Source organism: Pinus tabuliformis, chromosome 2_1, assembly GCF_031772625.1.
Source record: "Pinus tabuliformis cultivar Carrire ecotype Pingquan chromosome 2_1, CPIR1, whole genome shotgun sequence".
In the NCBI taxonomy this organism is placed as follows: Eukaryota; Viridiplantae; Streptophyta; class Pinopsida; order Pinales; family Pinaceae; genus Pinus; species Pinus tabuliformis.
The window spans coordinates 620,495,325-620,510,381 of NC_142299.1; the positions used below are offsets into that span (position 1 = coordinate 620,495,325).

At 36.0% G+C, this 15,057-nt stretch overlaps 1 protein-coding gene across 1 annotated transcript in view; it reads right to left on the reverse strand.

Moving 5' to 3' along the window:
* Positions 1 to 545: 545 nt before the first annotated feature.
* Positions 546 to 15,057, reverse strand: part of LOC149202064 (GDSL esterase/lipase At3g48460-like) — an 18,646-nt gene continuing 4,134 nt past the window's right edge. The window contains exons 7-8 of the mRNA XM_089401472.1: positions 915 to 1,188; positions 546 to 823 (exon numbers count right to left, since the gene is read on the reverse strand). Coding sequence (XP_089257598.1) covers positions 546 to 823; positions 915 to 1,188 — 552 coding nt within the window. The remainder of the gene's footprint in view (positions 824 to 914; positions 1,189 to 15,057) is intronic.

A 15,057-nucleotide genomic window follows, 5' to 3' on the forward strand; every position in this document is an offset into this window, starting at 1 on the left:
ACAGATATCCAAATCCAATAAATACTATATTCAATTCTTAATGTAATATAACATTGTAATGATTTGAAATAATTATTTTTTTATTCTCAAAATTAACAAAGAACGAACTTATTTTATCCCAAAAAATAACAAAATATAAATAAAAAAATGTAACTCAAATTAAAAAACATAAAACATAAATAATAATTTAAACAACAATATAATTTAAATAAAAAATATAACTCAAATTTAAAAGCGTTATAATAATTTTTTATTTCAGAATACCAATATACAATAAAAAATATTATTATTATAAAAAATCCGCCATTGAAATACAAATGAAAGAAATAGGGACTCAAATTAAATATTATTATTATAAAAAATCCCCCATTGAAATACAAATGAAAGAAATAGGGACTCAAATTCAAAAGTCCTATTGAGATTTGACATTCAATTCAGAATACATATTAATAGCGAATACAAAATATTAACTAGTGGCTGCATCACAAAGGCCATTACCAGAGATTTGACATATTTCACTCCAGAACCGCCATTACAAAACATTCTCATAAGGTGGTTCCCTGGTGGCTGGCTACATCACAAAGGCCATTCTCAGAGATTTTCATCATGTCACTGAAAGGTGGCTGAGTATATTGGGCTTTGTTGATGATGAATTGTGAAATAATTTTGTATGCGGCTTCAGTGAAATGTATTCCATCCCAACTGATGGCTCTTTCTGGATTTGAGCATGCTAACACTCCTGGTGTCCCACACGTATGCATGATATCAAAATTAAAAAGTTCTCCAGTTCCACAGCAAGACTGAAATGTATTAGCGGTAAAACCTGCATCATTTCAACATTGTCATTACACTACACTAATCCAATCCAAAATGTATATGAGTTTATTAACCGAATCCAAAATTTCCGTACGTACCGTATGCTGCATGGTTCTTGATTATTTCCATAAACATATTATAGTAGTCCGCATACACCAATATGGCGTGTGGATATTGAATCCTTAGCTGCTCTAGTGTCTCCTGCAACGCTGTGTTATGATCCTGGGAGAGTTGGTTATATGATGCTAGGCATCCATTTTCATCATAATCGGAGTTCCTCGGATAAGGGTCTAGAGTAAGTATGGCGGGAAAACATCCGAGAGGTGGCATTCCTTGGACAAATATGTACTGGGCTCCTTCTTCTATCAATGCCTGCACTCAATTCCAATTCCATTTTAATATAAAAAAATTTCCAAAAAAAGAAAAACTCATTCACCGCACCACATGTCATCGTCTAAATAAAAGAAAACCGACAACGCATGTCATCATCTAAATAAAAGAAAACCGACAACGCATGTCATCGTCTAAATAAATGGAAGTGAGCAAGTTTGATCTGTGCGTTAAGTTTCACCTCCCAATCATAGATATTTAATTAGGATATCCTCTTAAACTATTTCGAAATCTTTTATTATGTAATTTATTATTTTAAATCTAAAGTTATCAACATAGTGCTCAAAACAATGTTGACAATGAAATCACCTATTTTAACAACTCTCTTTCTTAAATATTTTTATATGGTGCATTACATTTAATGATTTTACAATTTTATGTTGTATAAATGGAAGTGAGCAAGTTTGATCTGTGCGTTAAGTTTCACCTCCCAATCATAGATATTTAATTAGGATATCCTCCTAAACTATTTCGAAATCTTTTATTATGTAGTTTATTATTTTAAATCTAAAGTTATCAGCATAGTGCTCAAAACTTGTGGAAATAATTAATTAGACATAAAGTAAACATAATACCTCTTTCAACTCCCCTACCATCATCTTTGGCAATTTCTCCCAGTAATAAGCAGTTGATTCTAAAGCTCATTGATTCAAGTTATCCCTATAACGTGGGCAAGGATTTCCTCTATTACTCTAATTTTGAGTCCCCGCACTATAGTTGTAAATAGGAAAAACTTATAGGTGAAACCCTATAGATTATCCACCCTCCATCTTGAAAAATTTGACACACTTCAGGGTTGCCCCAAAGTTGTTTGAAGGTGACAGGTTCATGTTGGATAGTTGAACTTCCCATTGCGCAAAAGATTGATGTATCATATTAAATAGTGGTAGCAATATGCTATGAACACCAATAGCAGTACCAAACAATAATAGTAATAATGGAAACATTGACAACATTCATGTAATGAGGAAGATGAGGGTTAGTAATTTCCAAATAAGGTATCAATGCCAAAAATAAAATTTAGTGACTTCTAGAGTGTTGTGTCATAATGGACCTTAGTGTGCTAGAGATTATGGAAGATATAGTTGATTATGAGGGTGAAGTGATTAGAAGATTAGCAATGTAATAGTCAGGAGAATTACCCCATGTTCCCCCTCCCCCTCCTCCCAACTAATGGAACATGTTGTCCTTGCAATGAAAAATAAATTAGGAAGGTACTAAAGTAATTTCAATCATGAAAAAGTACTAAAGTAATTGTGAAAAAGGTTTCTAGTCTTTTCCATTCCCAAGGAGATCAACTTGACCGAGAAGGGCTTAGAAGTTAAACTTATACAATAATTGAACCCTAGCAACCAACCAAATTTATCCTGTCTTCTGTGTGCGACCGAGCTTCTAGCCTCGAAAGACCAATTTTTGTCTTCAAAAGTTTTTCTTTCTATCCTCGATCTGTCTGAGCTATCTATTTAATAGCTAGAACTGGTACAAATTCATTTTATTTGGCTTGATTTCTTTAGATTTTCTGTCCTTCATTGGGAGAGGGTTTTTGACTTGTACTAGGCATTGATCTTCTTGTTTTTTCTGATCTATTGGATCTATTTATTTATTTTTCTGTTAGCTGCCGATCTTTGTTAGATCTTAGCCATTTCTTATTCATTGGTTGGGATCTTCCATTTCTTGTGTCCTCCCATAAGTTCAGTCTCTTCTGTGGGGTGCTAGCTGGGATGGATCGATCTCTACGGAAAAGGAGGTGGATTTACTTTAGGGGTACTCTCTTCCTTTTCCTCTTCAAGTTCTTAAGGTGGAGATGGAGGTTGGTTATCTTCAAGTTCCCTTTTGGACCTAAGGTTTATTTCTTAGATCTCCATAGCATAGGAATGGTAAGATGTCTCTCCAATGTAGACTTGTTGTGCTTGCTCATTATTCGGGTTCAGATTAGGTTGAGCATGCATCTGAGGTTGCTTGGTTGGAGCGGGATGAGTGATTTGTGGTTGAGGTGGAGGTGGAGTAGTAAAGTAGGAGGTTGGTTAAGTTGAGGCCTCCACCCATGTGATGGGTTATTCCATTTAGGAGGTTGGGAAACATATGGCTGAAATGGTTAATTGACATGTTGGGGAGGATATTGAGGGGCATCAAGCCAAGGAGGAGGTGTGCAACGTGATGGATGAGGGGAATAGTACTATGGTGGAAAGGGTGCATTCTGGTAGGGATGGTATTAAGAGTAAGATACACCTTGCATGCCCTGCTGGTATGGACGAGGTCCTTGAGGCCTCCTTTGATTTATAAAGCAGAGGTGCTCAGCCCCACCTTCCGCCCCTTTGTATACAACTTTTAAACAAATAAAAGAAGGGTATTTATCTGTGGCATGGTTCTCCTCACAGATTGAGCAGACCTGTACAACATGTAATGGGCATTCATTTTTGGGTTTCCTTTTAGTTCATTTAGGGCATAAAATAACTAGGGCTCTCTCTGCTTCCTTTGGTTTCCTCTTCATTTGCATGGTATCCATTTGCAAAGAAAAGGCACATAAATTTCACTTTTAAAGTCTTCCAACATGTTCCTAATCTCATTCTTGATGGATGTTGTGGAAGGGGAGGAATTGATCAAGCCTTGACTAGCCCTACCCTTCTTTCTATTGGCCCTAAAGGGAATTTTGAACAATGCTTTGATGTCGTCATAGGATAAATGATAGATATCTGCCCGAGACAACATGTTGATGTTTTCCAGCATGTCCTCCCTAATCCCTCAAAGAAGAACTAGCTTGAGTGATTCAAGATCAAGGGTGCATCTGGCCCTCCTATAACTGAGTTGAAATCTCTCCTCATAGTCTTCCAAGGATTCATCATGTCTAAGAGTCATTCTAAATATTTATTCCTTGGTTTATTTGGACCTACAGTAGTCCCTGCACTTGTCATTAAAAGCTTGCTGAATTTGAGCCTAGGTAGTGGCGTTATCCCCAGGTAGACCCATAAACCAGCCCAAGGCTGCATCCTTAAGGGTAGATGGGAATAAATTCAACTTCTGGTCATTAGAGGTATAGTCATAGGTCCTATAGGTAACCAAAAATTTAAACATAAAGGTATCAAGATCCTTAGAGGCTAACCCATGAAAGTGTGGAATGGAATTAGGGCCGATATTCTCCATTCTAGCCTCTCCACTAGTCTCTATGATAGGGAAAAAAATCATTGTTCCTATTTCCAGCCATGGTTTGGGTAGGTGAAGTGGGTACTTCTCCTTCCCGAATAGGTTCTTCAAATATCTCAGGTTTCTCACCTAGAGGGTCTTCTAACACCCCTAGAGTCAGAGAGGGAAGCTCGCAGTCACCGGAGACGAGTGAAGGTTGACTACTTGAGGGGGTGGGGGTGTTCGGTAAGAATTTTCCTTGGGTATCTCTATTCCTACGAGGTATGAAAGGAATTTTTGTCTTTTGTTTTTATGTTTCTTTTTCAAAACTGTATGTAAAACATAAAACAATTTTGAAGCATATATAACATCTACCTAGACACCTCCCCGACAATGACGCAAGAAAGTGGTGAGACCTGGTATTGCACCAAGAGTTCTGCAACTCCCAAGGGCTCCTCAACTCTATTTATCAACCGAAGGTTCGTACACACTTCGAGGTGAGAATGCTATATACACAGTAGATGGGATTCTACTCATGCCACCCTCAACTAGGAAATTTGATCAATAGTTCTCCAAGACCATTCTTCCTACTGAATTAGAAGGAAAACTAACTAATGAAGGTGCAACTTAGAAGCTACCTTTAATGATCAAAAGGAAAATTATTTTTGAACTTCAACTTGTAAATGTTATTGAATCAATTCATGAAAATATAAGAGCTACACTACTTGTAGATAAGGAACTACATTATCTTGCAATCAACCATCTAGCTACCAAATATACTTGCAGACAAGAAGTTAACCCACCAAATTATAACTCAAGATTCCATTTATCATGTATATAGCTCACACTTGCATATATACCAATGTTTTATTTGTGCCAAATCTGTAATAAAGAAAGTCAAGCTATCTTATTTTGCAGGAAAGGAAAATGATGGTTGGAGTGGCTTAGGTGCTTCCCTTGATCATTGAGTCACAGTTGGGGGCCAACCTACTTCTAAACTAAGTCCAAATTGCATAAAAGGTCAAAATAAGTGGAGAAAGAGCACGCTACATGTATGTTATAGAAGGCTGCGACAGGTACCCTATATTGCTACTTGAAGGCCTGTAATTCTATAGGAAGGTTGCCGAGAAGATTTAGGAGGTAGGAATGATGGGTTCCAGGGATGGAAAGGTGGATGGAGGTTGAGGTAAATGGATTAAACTTGACCAACACCCCTATCCAATTTCAAATCCTTTCGAAGGCCTGTTTTGAACTAGGAGAGCTTCTCACGGTGATCTAAGAGGCTGATCTCAAGAACATAACTTTGAAGATAGAATTTGAGCTTCATAAAAGATGCCGAGGAAGTCCAATATGGATGTGGTGAAAGGCCCCTTTCTTGAAGATACAAATATCCCTGCAACATCACATGCATATACCCTTTCATCATTGAAAAATGAAACAACTAATAGTGGAAAGGGTGAGTTGAATTTAAATGTGACCTAATCTGTGTCAAAAACTCCGATCCAGTCAATGAATCAACTCCTAAGCTATATTAAGCCCATGAAAAACAATATGAATAGCATAGACCTTCTTCCAAGAAATCATAAACATAGTATTTTTGGACTGTGATTGTAGATCCTTCCATTCGTGCTCCCATGGGAGAGATGAGATAGAGGTCACAATCACAAGATTTTTAAGGGTTATTTTCTAATGAAATGCAGAAAACTAATAAACACTCTGAACTAAAAAGAAATACCAATACACAAGAGGGGCCTAAGCCATTGGGTTTGGGCCCAAACCCAAGAGCCTCAACCCTCTAGAGATAACTTAGTGATTAACCAATAACAAGCTTATCATTATCATTGCATCAATGTCAAATGACCTCGAGATGATGAGAGAGTGTGTGGTGATCTTGGGCTCATTGAAGGAGTTAAGGAGGTGGAAAACCTCCTAGAATCTCTCCCCGTTGTCTACTCCCAGCCCATACATGTAAATTATCCAAAAAATCCTCTGTTTCCTCCAATTAAACCATATTAGGTTACATGACATAGAAAAACATCTTTTACCCTTCTCACTAGGCATAATATAACAAAAATTATAGATAAATGTGAGAAAGACATAGTTCCAAAGATGGAGGATGACATTATGACCCTTATGATGCACCTATTTTTGAGCCTCATCAATTTTCATGGTACAATTTATTATGGTTTGACATATGTCTCAAACGGTGATATACAATTGTAGGGATATACAGATGCAGATTGGGCAGGGAGCGTTGAAGACAAAAATAGTACTTCCGAAGGTTTCTTTAGCTCGGGATACTCTATGATTCGTGGATGAGTAGGAAGTAGAAATGTATTGCACTTAACACTGCTGAGGCAGATTATATTGCATCCATTCTAGCGAGTTGTGAAGTAGTGTGGCTTTGGGAGTTACTCACAAGACTATTTGATCAGGTGCTAGAACCGACTATGATATATTGTGACAATCAAAGCTGTGTTAATTTGATAGATAATCCAATTTTCCATGACAATTTGAAGTACATCGAGATCAAGTACCACTTAATTCATGACATAGTGCAGAAGGGAGAAGTGAATCTCTAATATGTCTCTACTAATGACCATATCACTGATATACTTAGAAAGCCTTTGTCCAGATAGTATTTTGTATACTTCAGGGACAATCTTGGACTTATTGAGAATGTTTGTCTCAGTGAGAGGGAGTGCTCATGAGATAACATCATGGATCGACATTCTTCCTATGTCAAGTATATTGACCCTAATTGGCGAGAATCGTCCAATAGAGGATAACTGTTCTTCTTTTGTAATGTATGTTGACACAAATTAGGAAGAATATTCCTGGAGCATGAGGATCAGTTAAAATAAGTCCCTAAATTACTTAGATAAAATGTGGCCTTTGGAGATTTACCATGCATCGAAGACATTGAACCGAATAATGGTGAACCAAGATTAGTCTGTATACCATATGCGAAAAAGACTGGAATTATGGCTATTAGTTGATGCTAAATGATGTACCATGTGTTAAGAGTATCAACCAAGATTTTGGTGAGGATATACCATAGGTCAGAGGTATTGACTAGAATTATTAATTGGTTGAGGTTGTTGATTTACCACATGTCAAAGATGTTTGACCAGATTATGGTAATTAGTGGATGCTATTGGTTTACCATGTGCCAAAATTGCTCACCTATTCATGGTAATAGAATAATGATGATGATTTTCTATAGCCTTCTGTTAGAGAATTTTGTCAACAAAATAACATCTGCGTAGTTATTACGAATACCTCCCTAGTTAAGAGGGAGTGCTGAATCTTGTAGCCATGGTTGGCCTTTATAATTTATATTTTATCCCTTGAAGTATATAATGTAGTTCTATGATATGTTCTTCATGTCATTTTTTCCCTTGAAAGAATTAATATAAGACACATTGTTCATGTCGATATCAAGAAAGAAATTTTGAAAATTTGAATTCTGATTTTTTGGCTCCAAATTTTTCAATTCGGTCCTCCTTAATGTCAAGTCTGCTCTAGTGAAGAGACACCCATTCATAGAGACACAACATTATATATAGAGAACTTAACCTCCTCCACAAGTCACGATTCGATTTCTCACACAGGTAGAAATATTTTGGGCATCCAAGCGAAGAAGAACAACAATGAAGAAGGAAAATAAGGACAAATTCACATCAAGAACATTTATCGATTTATATACGTTGAACATGTGACTTTCTAGGAAGTTTTTGGGTAACAGGCCGGACTTCTAGGATGTAGGTCCAAAATTCTGGGCATAACATTTTGGGTAGCAGGGTCGAGTTTCTGGGCATATTCTAGGAGGATGAAATTCAGCCTAGGAAGATCCGAGAGGGCTGAAGTTGAAGGGAAATATTTTGACTTGATAAAAGGGTTGTTTGACTAGCTTTGACCATAACATTGTTGGTCAGTTTGACCTCATAGTTGACTAGCAATATTAGGAATATCTCTTGTTGAATTGAATAATTTATCTAAGTAAATTTTGCTCGGTTTTCCCAGGGTAAATATGTTCTCTTTGTGCATTCTGATATCTATTGTCCTTGTGAGTTGATGGTTGAATTTCCGAAGTATAACTTCTTAATGATAAAATTGAATTGTTAAAAGGAGATCTACATTATTAGAAGTAATTATCCGTATTTAATAAATTAGTGCTTGTATCTATTGCACTTGAAAAATAGACATGATCATGTCTCTATGGTCTTGGAAAAGTACTTCCAAAATTCCTTATGAGCAACACATATTGCTGCTTGTAATAGTTTCCAAGACCATGTTTTGCAAACAATTTATTCATTTATATCCTAGCATGTTTTTCATGTCATGATATATGGGAAATGGTAAACTTAAATATCATACTCAACATAAACTCAATGAAATTTTACTTGGCATCTAATGGTCTTGGTAAACATGTTACTTGGTAAATTTTCCATTTATTATTAAGGATCTGCATAAGGATATACACATGCATGATTTGTATTCTAGCTTTGGTGCAAGAATGCAAATTTAGTCATATCCTTCTATATATGTTTGAATACAAATATACTGTGAATGAAGATTTTTTATTATTATAAACAATGGACAAGATTAAGGGCTAAAGACCAAATTTGAAAAGGGGTTTAACAGGTTTATAAAATCCATGGCTAAAGAGATGGAAATGACCAAGGATCAAATTTAAGGAGCTTAATTTATTTCGAGTTTGTGCCTATTTTTCATAGATATAAGGTTCTCACAATTAGGTTGTTATTCAAATTACATGCTTAATAAAAGGTGTTAGTTAGTTAGGGGGCGATTCTATGCAATGGTCTTGCTAAACAAGTTATATGATATCATTTCCACTTAATAACATGTAAATGGATGATTCACATTATAGCTTTAATTCATGAGTGCAAACTTCATAACTTTTGTTATGTGTTTGCAATCATGATTAGATAACTGCGACAATGACATGATAAATTGTTGTGATTTTCTTGAAGGATATACTTTGTTGAAACTGTGCATATAGTTAATGCAAGACTCTATTCTATATCCTCAAATCAAAATTATGCTAATAAACCAAAAAGAAATAGCAAGTAGAAAATGTTTGTGCCAGTCAACATCATGGTAATGAGTCTAATGAAGTGGTAAAACATGACATGTGGCATCTCATCCACTGATTTGGATTTAAACAGGAACACCACAAATTACAGATATAACCATAAATACAAAGATGCAAAATCACCCTCAAAATTGGGGATATTTTAGAGAAGTTTGGTTGGCATGTATGCCATGCAAAATCATGCAAGAGAGGATCAATTATTGGTTGGCTCAAATCAAGGAGGTTCAAACTAGCCATAAACAAAAGAAAAGTCCGAGTTGTGTACATTGTGGTGGTCATTACTATATTGTTTCCATTGGTGGGACCCATGTTATTTATGCCATTAACACCAAAATTACTTCCATTGTTAGCACCCACAATAGGGTTGATACCTTCCATACTGGAAATAGGTTGGGGTTTTTTGGATGCCTAATCTGATAGGATTGGTGTGCATGAATTCAGACATTCATAGAAGTCTAAGCGACCTCTTGGAAGATGAAAACTAAGGGTTAAAAAACCATGTATTAATATGTAAACCTTGGGAATAGAATGCAATCAGATGAGTTATCTAAATTATTCATATATACTTTGTGTGTGTTTAACATGGTATTAGAGCAAGTTCCTTCCTAACCTGCTGAATTATGTGAAAGCCACAAATTTTTTTTTCCTCAATATTGGCACCGTCACCGATATTTCACCTTTTATCTCGATGTCATTTCTTCCCGTTTGAACTAAACTTGAGCATTCTACCTATTATGTTTTCCTTATTGTAGACCTAATGCACCTGATTACTGCTCTGCCTAGTTTCGTCACAGATCTGACAAAATATTCACTTGCATGCTTGTAAGTTATCTTTTTTGCATGATTAGGACGCACTGGCATTGGATGCCTCCTTGAAATACGTGCGCATTTCTCTCCATGTCATTTTAAACAAAAGCAATGCAAACGACTCTTCTCACACATTGAGCTTATTCCTCAACTTGGTTCCCTTTCCTCTACCTGTTGTGTTACCTCTCAATATTTATAAATCTAAATGTAGTTTAAAAAGATAATGGTTTCACCTAGTGTGGAAAAGTATGCAAAGGTGAAGAATGTCAATATTTTATTTTCATTTTTTTTCTTCAGGAAATCCTTTGCATTGAAAACTTCTAGGACTTTATGATTCGAATTTTGGTGTTATTTTACACAACATATTATATGTTTGGATGTGTAAAAAATGTCTAAGTGATTGATTATTTTTGTAACTATGCTTGCATTGCAAGCTGATAGAAAAATCCAATGGTAATATTATGTAAGCTATTGTAGAATGGACATGGGAAGGTCCGCAAAAACAATGAATATGAGGTGTTTGTGATTATACCAAATTGAGTGAAAAGAAAGGAGCTATACTACTTCCTATTTATTTCTTGTTTCGAATAATTAGAGGAGTTAGTTAGAGTGCGAAGGAATCTTGTAGCTAATGTGGAGGATATTTAAAATGAACTATAGTGATAATGTTGGGCGACCTCAGGTGCAAGATGAAAGGGATTTCCAAGAATCTTCAATGTTGTTATGATTATAAGTATTGGCAATAGCAACGTTGGACGAGTTAAGGAAGTAGGGTTTTGCGTGTTCTTTCCCTCAATTTCATATAATTTGTCAGTCTACACTACATCATTTTATTGGTTATATAAATCATACTTGTATTCAAAAGGGGAGAGATATAGTTCCCTCTTCACATTTTACTTTCCCTTTTCATAGTTATCTCAAGATTTTTGGAAGGAGATTTCCTATGCTTTATGGTCAATTCCTAAAATAACCTCTTGATTGCCTCAAAAGAGAACTTAACAATGACATCAGAAAAATAAAGCATACGACTAATGTTTTCCATCTTTATTTTGATTGACTATAAGGCTATAACTAGATTCATTTTCCCTTTGGTTTTACTCATGTGGTATAGTATCCCATGAGCATGATGCTTTTAATCTATTTGAAATGAAATATGCAATAAAGAAGTTAGTAGGTCCTCTTGTCGAGAATTTTCTAGTAGACATTAGGGGTCCAACTGATATGAGTTTATATAGAAAAGTGGTTAAAACTTATGACTTGATAATGGGCATGGATTGGTTGGAAACCCATAGGCTTCTTTTGAGTGTCACATAGTGAAGGATGGTAACGTTAATGGTTTAGAATATATGAAGAAATAAATGAAAGGTTTTCGTGTGTTTATCCTATAAATGAAAGTGAACAAGTGTTTGCAGAAACGTTGTAGGATTTATTTGATTGAACTAAACAATAACCCTTCCTTGGAACATCATAGTGTGTTGTGTGGTTTGAAATATTGATTTTACCTTTTGTTACTTGAATTCCATTTGATGAAAAACGTTGACTTAATGAATGAATGAACACTCCTAAGCATAATGAATTAAGCATACAATTAAAGGATATGCTTTACCTGAGGATGGTCATGCATGGTGTGTCTCCATAGAGAAAACTAGTGATCTTTGACAAAATGAAAGCTGATATCTTTTGATTTTGCAATGATTATTAATATATGAACAAGGAGATTATACTCTCAAGGATATGCATACATGCTTGATTCCTTGAGTGATGACCTTTTCAATAAAATAAAAAGAAGGATATAGAAGTTTCTAAGATTGCTTGTGGTATTCATATCAACAACACAGGTTTAAATTGGAAAACCACCCAAAACTCTCTTCAAAACATGATATTAACACTATGAATTTTTGGGGGGCACCATGTACGTGGACTAACACTCCCACAACTTTAAAAAATATAATGAATTATATGTTTCAAAAATGATTGATGGCAGTTTAAATTAATAATCTAAAATGTAGTTTTGTAAAATGTGGTGGTGCCGATAATAATAATTGTAGACTGAATTGAGTTATGTTTGATAAAATCTCTAACATCAGAATATCACTCCACTGCTGCTCCTTAAGGTTCACAGGCTTGAGGAGAACATCAACATGCATATCTATGATGTGAAATGATCATAGTACTCTCAGAGCCATTCTCTCATTTTTCTTTTCATGGAGTGAGAAGCACTTAGGTTTGAATTGCTCAGATTGATGCTAACATTCCACTAATTTTATCTGCAGATCATCATCCTTGCAGTTTTAATCTCCTGGCCTGGGCACTATTCCTTAGTGCTAATTTTTCCATTGGCACCAATTGTGAAATTTGGTTGCCAACCATTCATTTACTGCATAATCCAATTGCGGAGTATAAAAAATTTTGGTTTAGCTTCCAATAAGATGAGACCCTACTGCTAACCTGTTCGTGTCGTTTAAACATATGCTTGTGGTGCTTTCTATATGCCAAAGGACCTTTTAAAACATATGTTCGTAGCAATTTTCTGCATTGAACTCAACCTGAAATCCCTTGGTTGGTTAACACTCAAGACCATCGCAAAATTGGTCCTAGGTGCCCATTTATACAATAACCTAGGGATAAATCACCATGCATTATTCTTCTGTGCTTGTGGTCATATAATGCACAAAAAATGAAGTCTAGGTGATTTACCTTAGCCCTAGAACTTCCTTTTGGGATTATGTGTCCATTGGGGGTACCTTTTAATAATGTGCCAATCCGAAGCCTTCCAGGAATACGTGTCATGGTGGGTCTTTCATTGTGAATAAAGGCCTCTCAAATAGAAACTATGATTACCTGTCAGTGCCAATTGACATTCCTCTATGTCCCACTGCTCTGTAATCCTATCGTTTACTTGTGTCCCACTAGGCCACTTGTAAGTGCCGAAACACATGCATGTGTCCTGTGCTGACATCATGATGATGTCATCAAAATCAAATTAAAAAATTTGACAGTATGGAGAGAGAAGGGGTCTCGGGCCATGTCCCTTTGCTGCTCATTATGCAACATTTCTGAACCTACATCATTTTGGGCTCTTCCAAGTTTTAATGCACTTGGCTCTTCTAGAGAAGGACCTTTGATATTTGTTGTTCCATGGGGTCTCCCATTGTAGTGCTTTCGCCAATCATTGCCTCGTTCGCAATGCTTCCTTTGGGGATTACGTCATCCCGAAGGTTCACATTTGTGCACATATTGGGTGCTTTCGGGAAATTCTTCTGAGGTTGATGTGGATGTGGGCATCCCCTTGCACATCTCTCCTGAGCTTATGATTCATCCTCTGCCACTTGTGTTCCAGCTCCACAATTTTCTCCTAGAGCCTAATCATCCCAAGACTTTATATTGCACTCTCCTTTGTCACATATGGGGATCTCTTGAGGTGATGTGTCTGCCACTTCTGCCGAACCACCAAACATGATACCAATTGTAGAGACTGCCAACGCTGATCCTAGATTGGCCTAAATGTTTGACCCTTGGGTCTGCAACCTTTGACTGGTGATAAATTTTGATCTAGATGGCCTTTCTCGGACTTCAACGCACCGTTGGAAAGCTCTTTCTAAGAACTTTCCAACTACGCTATTTTTAAATTCATATGATCTTGTCTTTTGAGGTATAAATTCCTTCATATCCCAGAACTGTAAAACCATCATAGCTATAGGATTAATAACTCCTATGATAGACCTTCTATTATGATGGTCCTCTAATAAAGGCTGCAAAGACCATGGGTCTCCCACAGAGCTTGGTACACCATGCACATGAATGCTAGCCTAGTTGACAACAATGTTAGCCTATTTCCATTAATGTCAACCACATTGATGCTATGATCAAACTAGCAATAATAAGTGTCCAGCAAAGAGCACATCTAACCATTGATTTGTCCACAATTTTGTATTTCATCTCTCTTTTTGGACCCATATACAACCTTCAGATAAAGGGGGAATTTTGGACACCTAATCCATCAAGAATGGTTTTGGAGGAATTCGAACAATAATTGAAGTCCAAGCGACCTCTTGGAAGATGAAACCAAGGTTAAGAACAATATGTGTTAATATGTAAATCTTGTGAATATATTCAATCACATGAGTTATCTAAATTCTAACCATCTAATTGGTGTGTGTTTAATAAGGTTGAGTGGAAGTAGAATAAGACAAACTACTAAATGAATAAGAAGAGTTATAACCTAAAGGTAGTATAGGGGAGGAGGGAACTTGACTCATCGAGCAGGTGCAAATAATCATTTGATAGGAATATTAAGGGTGAGGGCTGTGATTCTAGGAGGCTAAAGGGATAAGGAAGTGAATCAAAATTAACAAACAAAAAGAAGAAACTATGTGCATAGTTGGTGCAAGTGGTTTTCATGTGATGAAGTGCTAATTCAATTCAAGCAAGCTGCCTTATAAAAGAAAAATACTCTAGCCTAGTAGATCCACTACTCCTTAAATAAGCCATAGACTATGTTTTAAAGTGGCATTTAAAAAATCCTAGGTGTTGGTAATCATATTTGGTAAGACTGAGTGAAGGTATTAGAGAAAGTTACCCTTATGGTTGTCAGGGTGGGAAATCTCATAGTACCACAAACTTATGTTCTAGGTGCAATTGCTTCCCGCAATGACTACCTATCAGGTACGTGTAAGTCGAGTAATAATCAAAAGTATTTATACATCTAATGAATAAGCATAATGAATAATGTGTTTCAAATATAGTTGATGACAATTTCCAAATAATAATTTAAGATTAGTTTCGATTAAGTTTTTATTTCCAAG